Here is an 11,204-nt window from a genome sequence, read left to right as displayed (position 1 = left end):
CCCCCAGTTATCTTTTTTAATCTTCACAATGTTAACGTGTATGCTATTTTATTCCTATTTTACAAATGAAGAAAAACAGATTAAATAACTTTGCCCACAGTGAATCTGAGACAACTGGGTCTGATTCCAAAGCCTGTACCTTTTAAGGCCTAAATTGGTAGGGAAAAGTCTAGAGACTGCTCCAGGTTTAATTTTTGTTTCCTGGGGCAGAGAGTTTTCTGTTTGACCCATCTGTCAAAAAGATACTCAAAGAAGGGGTGCCTGGGTGGCTCAGTACATTAAGTGTCCAACTCTTGATTCTGGCTCAGGTCAGATCTGATGGGTTCATGAGATCGAGCCCCATGTAGAACTCTGAGCTGACAGTGTGGAGCCTGCTTGGGAGTCTCTCTCCCCCTCCCAGTCTTGTGCATGCTCTCAAAAAAAAAAAAAAAAAAAAAAAATACTCAAAATCTCCAGTGCAAAACTCTTCCAGCACATAAGCAGACTTTGTATATGATACCAGTATTTACCTGACTAAACAGAACAGCAATTTTTCTACTTCTGATTCTTGCCACATTTGTAAATACAAGCATTCTTGTATGCTTTTTCTAATTTCTCTTGGCGTATGTCCTTTACTTTTAACTCTCCACATACCATTCAAGACCAAAGTCAGAAATTAGGTTTTTTTCAAAGCCTTCTATAACCTAATCCCTTCCAAGTAGCATCTATGTTTCTTAATATCACCTACTTTTGTTTAATCAGCTATTTTTATAATTATACACAAACATCAATAGATTGATCACTGTATATACAGAACTTACTACAGTGTGCCTGGTGTGGAAAAGGCACAAAGGCTTACTATTCAACTGAACTAAAATTCACTTAATGGTAAATGATTATAACTCACAATACATTGGCCTAAAATGTCAGTTTACCCCATGGGACTTAATGTTTTAAGTTGTACAAGATTGTTACATCTAAGTTAGTGTGTGTGTGTGTGTATATATATTTCTACATTTATTAAATTAGGAATGTTTCACCCTACTACTTGGTAAAGAGTTCCCATGAGTCAAAACAGGGTATTTCTATACACTATTTGCTAACAATGAAGTAACCGAAAGGGAAATTAAGTAATCCCATTTACAACTGCGTCAAAGACTAAACGACTAAGAAATAAGTTCAACCAAGGAGGTGAAAGACCTGTACTCTGAAAACTGGAAGACACTGATGAAAAGAAACTGAAGACAAATTTAAAGACCTCCTACGTTAATGGATTGGAATTAATATTGTTAAAATGTCCATATTATCAATAAGAATCTACAGATTCAATACAAGCCCTATCAAAATACCAATAGCACTCTTCACAGAACTGGAACAAATAATCGTAAAATGTGTGTGGAACCACAAAGACCCTGAATAGCCAAAGCAATCTCAAGAAAGAACAAAAACTGGAAGGGGGATCATGCTCCCTGATTTCAAAGTATACTACAGAGCTATAGTAATCAGAAGAGTATGGTATTACCACAAAAATAAGACACACAAATCTATGAATAGAATAGAGAGCCCAGAAATCAACTCAAGACTTAAATGGCCAATTATTGTATGACAAAGAAGGCAAGAATATGCAATGGGGAAAAAGTTTAGCCAATCAATGGTGTTAAGAAAACGAGACAGCTACATGCAAAAGAATGAAACTCCACCACTTTCTCATACCACATACAAAAACAAACACAACTGACTAAAGATCTAAAACTGAACCGGGGCTACATCAAACTAAAAAAATTAATTTGCACAGTAAAGGAAACAAAACAAAAAGGCAACCTGAGTGGGAGAAGATCCTTGCAAATGATGTATCCAATAAGGGGTTAATATCCAGATTATATAAAGAACATACAGCTCAACAGCAAACACACCCAACCCAATTAAAAAATGGGCAGAGGCCACGAATAGGGGCACCTGGCTGGTTCAGTCAGCGGAGCATGCAACTCTTGATCTCAGGGTTGTGAGTTTCAGCCCCACACTGGGTGTAGAGATTAGTTAAAAAATAAAATCTTAAAAATATGGGTATAGGACCCAAATAGACATTTTCCAAAAGATGATATACAGATGGCCAACAGACACATGAAGACGCTAAACATCACTAACCAGAGAACTGCAAACTGAAACTTCACTGAGATCACTTAACACCTGTCAGAATGGCTAATTATCAAAAAGACAAGATAAGTGTTGCCACAAATTTGGAGAAAAGAGTACCCTCATGAAGTGCTGGTAGGAATGTAAACTGGTGCAGCCACTATGGAAAACAGTATGGAGGTTTCTCAAAAAGTGAGAAATAGAAAAATCAGAAATAAAAATAAATCTGGCAATTCTACTTCTGGGTATCTTCCTTAAGAAAGCAAAAACACCTATTTGAAAAGGTATGTGTACCCCTGTGTTCACTGCAGTATTTATTTACAGTAAGATATGGAAGCAACGTAAATGTCCATCTATACATGAAAGGATAACGTTCTGTATATGTACAAAGGAGTATTACTCCGCCACAAAAAAGAATAAAATCTTGCCATTTGCAACACAGATGGACCTAGTGGGTATTATGCAAAGTAAGAGAAAAACAAATACCATATGGTTTCACTTATATATGGAATCTGAAAAACAAAACAAAACAGACTCATAAAAACAACTGGTGATTGCCAGAAGGGAAGGGAGGGTGGGGTGTTGTAGTAACTTTGTATGGTGACAGACAGGACTACACTTCTCATGGTAAGCATTTCATAAGGTATATAATCACTATGTGGTACACCTGAAACTAATACTGTGCCAACTATATTTCAATGAAAACAAAAAACAGGGTAGATGCTATTCCTAATATTCTGTGGAGAAGGATCAGAGATGTTTCCCGTTCTGAGACAACACAGCCTACTGGTTATAAGAGGACATGCTCTGAGGATAGACCTGGAATCCAATTTGGCTCTTCCATATCCTAATTATCAACCTCACACAGGGTACTTAACCTCTATGGGCCTCACAGTTTCCCCACCAGCAGGAGACAAGTAGTAATGGTCCCTACCTCATGAGATTAAAATCAGATAATGTATATAAATAAAGCAGCTACCCTACAGTAACCACCCAAATCTGTCATCATTTCTACCAGCTAAAGCTCACCAGACAATGGCAGAGCACAATATATTTCTCAATTTTCTTACCAATTCAATGCTTACCTTCTCATTTCCTGGAGAAAAATGACGTACAGAGAACACTCTAAACACACTATTTCTTCCCTTAGTGTATGTAAGATACTACTGTTTATCCTTTCTCTGGCTTAAATTCTCAACCTTACATTTTCTCTAAACACAATCATCTGTTACATAAAGCTATACACTATCACCTAACCTGCCAAAATTGCTTATTTCTTGCAAATATTTTGTTAAAATAATTATACCTTCAAAACGGTTCAACAGTGCTTCCTTACCGTCAAGCCGTTTGCTAATCTGCTCCTTTGCAAGTCGAGCTGGCCAGCACTTCCTCACTGTTTCAGCAATTGAAGTTCTTTCATTTTTTTCCCCAGTATTAGAGTCAACATTCTTCGAATCTGGACTTCCCAGCTGTTCAGTAACACTTTCAATGTTCCTAATAGAATTCTGTCCTTCCTGTGATTTTTCTTCCATATGATCTCTTGGTTCAGACACCTCAGGATCATTAACATTGCTCTTAGTTGCTTGGTCTAAAAGTGTAACAATCACTGAAGAATCTGGTGGTGAAGTTCTTTCTGGTGAGCTGGAGTCTTCTGAAATATTAAGAGGTGTGGGTGGCAACTCTGACAAATGAGCCAACTCTTTTTGTGTTCGTGGAGGTTTTTCAGTAATTTCTGAAAGCTTTACAGGGTTGCAGCAAAGTTTGGCATATTCACCACCTAACCTATGACATAATTCATTAATTATGACATCACAGTCTCCAAGAAGCTCTACATCAAAATGCAGATGAGGCAAAGGTTCTCTATTTATTAGTATCTGAGGCACTTCATGGGGTATGGAACCTAAAAATAAGTGAAAAATGCATTAGAAAAAGGGAAGGGCACTAAGTTACTAAAGCCACAACAAATGTGCAATGCAAAAATCTAACATGCTCCCAATACCAAAAAAGAAACCCACCACCACTACTAAACCAACCCATCACATTCATTAAGATGTCAAATAAACAGATGAGCATTTAAGCATCTTTTTAAAATTTCAGGTCCTGTTTCCCATCACCTGATTACTTCTGAGCAATCTTTTCAGAGTTTTCTACTTTGTACCTCAATTTCCTTGTCTATATATAATGGGGATAATAATACTTTTTCACAAGGTTGTAGTGAGAATATAAGTCAAATGCATAGAAGAGTTTTTGGCACATAGTGATAGTTATTCTACTGAAATAGCTCCTGATATAGTGTGAAAATTCAATTTTCCACCATTATATACCTGTGTCTTACATTTTTAAAAAATTACCTTTGCCTATCACCAACACACTATTATACTGCCCCACAGAAAGCTTTTACGAATTTCTCTGCCTTATCTTTAAAGAGAAAAAAATAACTCAAAAATAAAGGAACTTATTCATTAAATTTCATGTTTTAATTACAAATTATCCTATATTCTGCTTTCAAAGACTTTAACAGCTATTTGAGTTAAAGCCACCACATTTAAGTAGGAAAAAGATGCAGAACTGTAGAGCTGAACTCTTGTTTCTTCCAACTGTTTGCTCTGGGTGCCTATATGACTGCTGAAGTAGGGTCTAATTTAATTATCTGGTTAAAGAGTTTGATATTCTCTTCTCCCTCGCCTTTTAGGGCACACCTGATGCTGCTGAATTAGTCCCTCTATCTTCTTCTCCCATTCGCTTCCTCGTAGGAGGGAGAAAAGAGATAGTATGAGAGCACATGTTAAATACTCCTGAGGGTAAAAGGGACTTAAATTATATTTGAGCATTTTCATACAAACACCCTTATGGGCAAAGCTGATCCACACAGGATAGTAATCACAAGGCATGACTCTTATTCTTATAAAAACAAACCAATCATAATAAATTCTCTAATGTGAGTATTTTACACTTGTATCTACCTATATATACATTTGAACTTACTGTACCTGAAATCAACTAAATTTGAAAGATCGACAACTTAATCAAATTAAGACTAAAAACACAGATTAAGATCACACGTTTCCTGAACATATGTAAATCAGCTGAAGCTAACTCTTGTCATATTAAGAACACATTCTGCTGAAAAGTTGAACTGTTTCCCTTGTTGGAATTTGACATTACTTCTGTTTTGACAACTCTTCCACCCAACCCCTGCACCAAAGTATCATATTAACCAATCTTTGTGAACAAAAATGTCACCTAAAAAATAAAACTGGCTCTCTACCACTCTTTAGCCAGGAAGAGAGTAAGATCATTGGGATCCAATGTACAGACCCCACAAACCATGGCAATATATATAGAAGTATTCTCTAAAAATCATCACCAACTTACTTGGAATTAGTGCTACTGGTCTTACTTTCAGGGAAGACCCAATAACAATAAGGAGATCAACTTCATCTTTGTCATACTTCATGGCTCTATGAAACTGCTCTGGTAAATTTTCACCAAAAAAGACAATCTCTGGCTTCATGATAGCAAGTGGTTCATCAGCTGGGCACCTAGGACAACGAGGAACCACCTACATGTTCCAAATTTTGGTTAAGATGGGGAGGAAAAAAGAAAGCTGAAGTTAGAAATAGTCAACATTTACACACTAAGAATGCATTTCAAAATGATCAAAGAAGTTGAATCACTATGTTGTACACCTGAAACTAACAGAACACTACATGTTAACTATACCAGAGTTAAAATTAAAAGCAAATTTAATTAAAAAAAAAAAAAAGAATTCCCACATAAAAAAAAAAAATTCAAACTGAAGTATAGAAACCTGTGGAAAGAGCTACATGCTAGAAGTCCTGAGGGAAAAAAAATAATCAAATAAAACAGAAAAGCCGTGGATAAATAGTAGGGAAAACTGGATACAACCTCAATGGCAATGTCAACTGTCAATTAGTTACTTTATTAACATACAGTGAAATAAGATGGTGTTATTATTGGTTTATGTAGGTATTATAGTACCCATGTGGACCTACATTTGATATTTAAGAGTCCACTGCAGATTAAGAGAAACCAGCATCTGTATATATGTACACACACACACACACAACTTAATCCTTTAAAAAATGTAAGAAATGATTCCATTATAACATGATACCCTCACTATGTATGATTAACTATATATGCAGCTAAGTACACAGAATTTATATCTGGATGGTTTTTATTCTCTGCCATTATTTTCTTGCATTTTTTTTGGCAGTGATCATACATGAAACATCTTTTTCAATAAATTTTTTAATGTTTTAAAGAATTACCAAGAATTTAAAATTCAAAATCCAACAGGCACTTTTAAAAAGGAAGAGTAAGGAGAAACTCTAATAGAGCAAGACTCCACTTACGATTTGCATTTTTATTTTAACTTAGATATTTTATTTTAACTTAGATATTAAGGAGCTGATTTCATCATTTTAGAGACATTATAGAGCAATGTTTCCAACTTAAGGGATTAAAAGTTTCTTGTATATTTCCACATCAGAATTCCCAGTGGTTAACACTCTCTTTCTGGATCTTTCTGTCCCAGATACTTTCAGAAAAAAAAAGAATTTGGAGGCAAAAGAAGAAACAGATCAAAAACAAGCACAATTCCTCAAGTATAGGTGATGAATTACCTGATTAAAAATATCTCCTCGTACAGCTTCACAGTCTACTTTGTATTTACAAATCAAGCAAGAGGCTGTTGCAAAGGAACCTAAAACAACCAATACACACATGCTTTATTAAAGGAATATTTCCATTTCTTAAAACATACCACAAAGGTATAAAAGAGAATTAAGACTCCACAGGGGAATCTCAGGGATAATTCAAATACTTATATATTAAATACAGACAGAATCCAATCCTCAATTATTGAGATGTTGATATAGTGACACTTCCTAAAGCTATTCTTTTTTTTTGTTTTGTTTTAAGTGAATTCTAGCCACAACATGGGGCTCAAACTCAGAACCCCAAGATCAAGAGTTACACATTCTACTGAGCCAGGCAGGCACCCCAAAGTTGTTCTTTTTAATAAAATAAACCAACTCCCCCAGAACTAAAACTCTGCAGAATTGAAAGATGACAATTATGTGACCTTAGCCGAATAGCTGTACATTAAAAACAGTTCAGGGGCACCTGGGTGGCTCAGTAAGTTTAGGCGTCTGCCTTTTTTTTTTTTTTTTTTTTAATGTTTTATTTATTTTTGAGACAGAGAGAGGCAGAGCATGAGCAGGGGAGGGGCAGAGAGAGAGTGAGACACAGAATCTGAAGCAGACTCCAGGATCCGAGCTGTCGGCACTGAGCCAGATGCAGGGCTCAAACTCACAAACTGCAAGATCATGACCTGAGCGGAAATCAAGAGTCGGACTGATGGAGTCACCCAGGCGCCCCATGTCTGACTCTTGGATTTCGGCTCAGGTCATGATCTGATTCATGGGACTGCGCCCCAGGTTGGGCTCTGCCCCGGCAGTGCAGGGCCTGCTTGGGATTTTCTCTCTCCCTCTCTCTCAGAATAAACACATTTAAAAAAACAAAAAGTTTAGATTTGTAAGAAAATGGTCTGTTCCTACTTGTTTTAAAAGTCCTCTAAATTTCAAAATTTTATACAGCTTAACTACCCTGTTCCTACAGTTTCATACCCTAAAGATGTCATATTTTCCTTACATAGCTAGTATTACTTTTGTAACCAAAAAAGGTTATTTAGAAGAATTTAATGGAATACAACGGCTACTCCTTTTGAAACACAATAGAACATCGATCTGATGTTTTGTACAATTAAGTGTCAAGGCCAATACTTCTGGTTTCATTTTTTTGCATTCTACTTTTTAAAATGTATCTACTATTGATCAATTAACATGACTAAATAAATCTCCATTCGTGGATGGTAGCCTACTTTCTAATCCTATTTTTTCCTATAAGACTAACTAAATAACAGAAAGCAATTCTGAAGTTTACGAACCATGACACTGAATTATCCTTTGGATTCCTGCAACCTGTTCCAGTGTATCTATGTTCTGAGTATAGTTCCGAAGCAGTTTTCCTTCCTTATCTGACAAGGCTATGAATTTGTGACAGAGAGATGGTTGGAACTGTCCAGGATATATTTCCTACATAATGCAAAAGGTAGAAAAAATATTACATTAAAGAAATAAGTATAACACACATGTCACATTTAGGTTTAACCAAAAACTACCATGATAGCCCCCATGTATAAATAAATTAAAAAACAGTACATGAGCATCTCAAAGCATCTAGATGGTTGCTACACACACCTATAAAAGGATTGCTGCTGTAATATGTATAAAACTCAGCAATTAGTGAACTTGGCCCCTTGAAGGAAAAAGTCAACCATAAGCATCTCTAATAAATGTTAATAGATATTTTAATAAAAGAAGAAATATACACCTGAGAATATATCTAAATTTTGTTGGCTGCAAATTCAGGCTTGTTTTTTGTTGTTTCCTCTTTTTAAGGAAAAAGAAAAGTTTAAGTTGAAATTAAAGTTATCAAAGGTATGGTAACTTCTTTTAAAAACTAAAAAAGGCACTGTCAACACAATATTAAAAGTTGTTTATTCATCATTCATTATAAATATCAACCTGTTGGAAGTTTAAAGCTAAAGTTTTAATTCCTTACCAAAATTGTTTTCCTTCCACTGCACAGGCACATACTGGTATAGTATAGAGTTGCTCATGAATGCTGAGTTGCTGGATTTTGTGTGTGTGTTTTTCCCCCCAAATAATGCTTCAATGCTGTTTCTTCTTTAAAAACAAAGAATTCAGATATACACATGGCAAAAAGATCAGAGAGAAAGTATCAATTTTGGTCCTCTCAACTTTTGACAGTGTTTTTATTAAATTTCATTTAGTAAGTGACTATGGCAAAGGAAGTTTCTTCTCTACTTTTTTCTTTAAAGTAGTAATGCTACCTACTTCCTTACCATTCATTACAGCCTCTAAAGTATTACAATGCTAGCAAAAAATCAGACACAACCGTATGTCCGTCAATAGGGGACCGGTTGTAGAAATATAGTACATCCATAATAGTGGAGTATGCAGCCATTAAAATGAATGTGAGAGGTCTAGATGTACTGACCTGGAAAATGGTCCTATGACATGTGAAAAAAAGCAAGTTAGTCACCAATGTGTATAGTTTTGTTTTTCTTGTTTTGTTATTAAGCAAAAACGGTATTTATATGCACATGTATATGCTCATATAAACATCAAGAAAAATACAAACAAGCTATAAATAGAGGTGGGGAAACTTTCAACTTCTGACATTATACAAAAAAGTTTAAGAACTTTTTAAATGTTAATCTACTTAACATTTCAAATAAAACATCTACAGGGATACCTGTTACATAAAAATAATAAGCAAATCTCATTATAAAAACTACCATGTCCATGTCCATAAGCAACTGAAAATACTATACAAAATCCAAAAACTTTGCCTTGCATTCAAAATTTTCTCATGAATTTCACGGACAATTTTGCAATGTAAGAAACAGACAATGCATATAGAAAGAAGTACCAAGTGAAGGGCTTATTAAAGCCATGTTTCATAGAAAATCAAAAGCTACATTATGCTTTGAACCACTGGACTGTGCTATACTAACCACTGTTTTCTCCCCATGATGCCTTGTTTTAGTACATTTAAAGGATTAAACATCATAGTGGCTTACTAAGCTCTCTCTGGAAATGGCTGTTAAAAGTATTTGTACAAAAAAAAGTTTTTACAACAAATACTACAATATGCTAGGCTACAAACAAAATAGGCTCTAAAACAATGACAGCGAGAACAGCATGCCAAACTCATGATATAAACAAATGACTACCTCCAGCACATGCTGGGGAACAAGAGTACTAAGACTCGACCTTCCTGGATTGACCTTTCCTGTGCCTTATCATCCCCTATTCCCTCTATTTTTTAAAGTAGGCTCCACACTATTTATTATAATGCTGCAGACCAGGCTGTAGACTGGGTTTTTACAATTTTTTTTTCAACGTTTTATTTTATTTTTGGGACAGAGAGAGACAGAGCATGAACAGGGGAGGGGCAGAGAGAGGGAGACACAGAATTGGAAACAGGCTCCAGGCTCTGAGCCATCAGCCCAGAGCCCGACGCAGGGCTCGAACTCCCGGACCGCGAGATCGTGACCTGGCTGAAGTTGGACGCTTAACCGACTGCGCCACCCAGGCGCCCCTGGGTTTTTACCTTTTAATAGGTTGGAAAGGTAACCAAAAATGACAGCATTCCTGTATCATCCGCAAAGAAAATCACATTTACTACTCAGCCATATACTGAATAGGTTTGTGGACTCTACTGTAGACATATACATCCCCATTTTGCAGATGAAAAACCTAAAGCACAGAAATAACTTGCCAAATGTCACAAGAGGCAGTACATAGCAGAGCTATCATTCAAACCCAATTTTGACACCTAAGTGTGGCTCTTAACCAATAATGCATACTGCCTTTTTAATTTTCAATCTCTTGACATCACGTTTCCTACTTCTTTTAAGCTAATATGCACCACTGCTATTAGGTATTCCAAGCTAGTCTAGTAAGAATACTAAATACAATTTGGGGTGCCTGGTTGGCTCAGTCAGGTGTCCAACTCTTGATTTCTGCTCAGGTCATGATCTAACAGTTCATTAGTTTGAGCCCTACGTTGGGCTCTGGGCTGACAGTGCCAAGCTTACTTGGGATTCTGTCTCTCCCTCTCTCTCTGCCCCTCCCCTGCGTGTGTGCACTCCCTCTCTGTCTCAAAAATAAACCTAGAAAGTATATATACTTCAGGGGCGCCTGGGCAGCTCAGTCAGTTGAGCATCTGACTTCGGTTCAGGTCATGGTCTCACAATTCGTGAATTTGAGCCCCACATTGCGCTCGCTGCTGTCAGCACAGAGCCAGCTTCAGACCCTGTGTCTCCCTCTCTGCCCCTCCCCCACTCTCTCAAAAATAAATAAAACATTAAAAAAACACACTTCATTTTGCACAACTTTGGGATTACAGCAAGCTAGAATTCCAATCACCTTCTAACTTAAAAACACCCTTCAAGAATCCATGATCTCTCCACA

General features: G+C 36.4%; 1 protein-coding gene across 10 annotated transcripts in view; it reads right to left on the bottom strand.

Moving 5' to 3' along the window:
* Window positions 1-11,204, bottom strand: part of SIRT1 (sirtuin 1) — a 65,067-nt gene that overhangs the window by 4,258 nt on the left and 49,605 nt on the right. For 9 of the 10 annotated variants that reach the window (XM_040485173.1, XM_040485179.1, XM_040485172.1 and 6 more), the window contains 4 exons: window positions 8,087-8,234; window positions 6,762-6,841; window positions 5,488-5,674; window positions 3,449-4,012 (listed from right to left, as the gene is read on the bottom strand). In XM_040485173.1, coding sequence (XP_040341107.1) covers window positions 3,449-4,012; window positions 5,488-5,674; window positions 6,762-6,841; window positions 8,087-8,234 — 979 coding nt within the window. Of the gene's footprint in view, window positions 1-3,448; window positions 4,013-5,487; window positions 5,675-6,761; window positions 6,842-8,086; window positions 8,235-8,763; window positions 8,889-11,204 lie in introns of all 10 variants that reach the window. The other variant, XM_040485182.1, reaches the window with a different exon arrangement.

The sequence above is a fragment of the Herpailurus yagouaroundi genome, unplaced genomic scaffold, assembly GCF_014898765.1.
Source record: "Herpailurus yagouaroundi ecotype Mexico unplaced genomic scaffold, PumYag 163, whole genome shotgun sequence".
NCBI classification, from domain to species: domain Eukaryota; kingdom Metazoa; phylum Chordata; class Mammalia; order Carnivora; family Felidae; genus Herpailurus; species Herpailurus yagouaroundi.
This window is presented reverse-complemented; position numbering and strand designations above follow the sequence as displayed.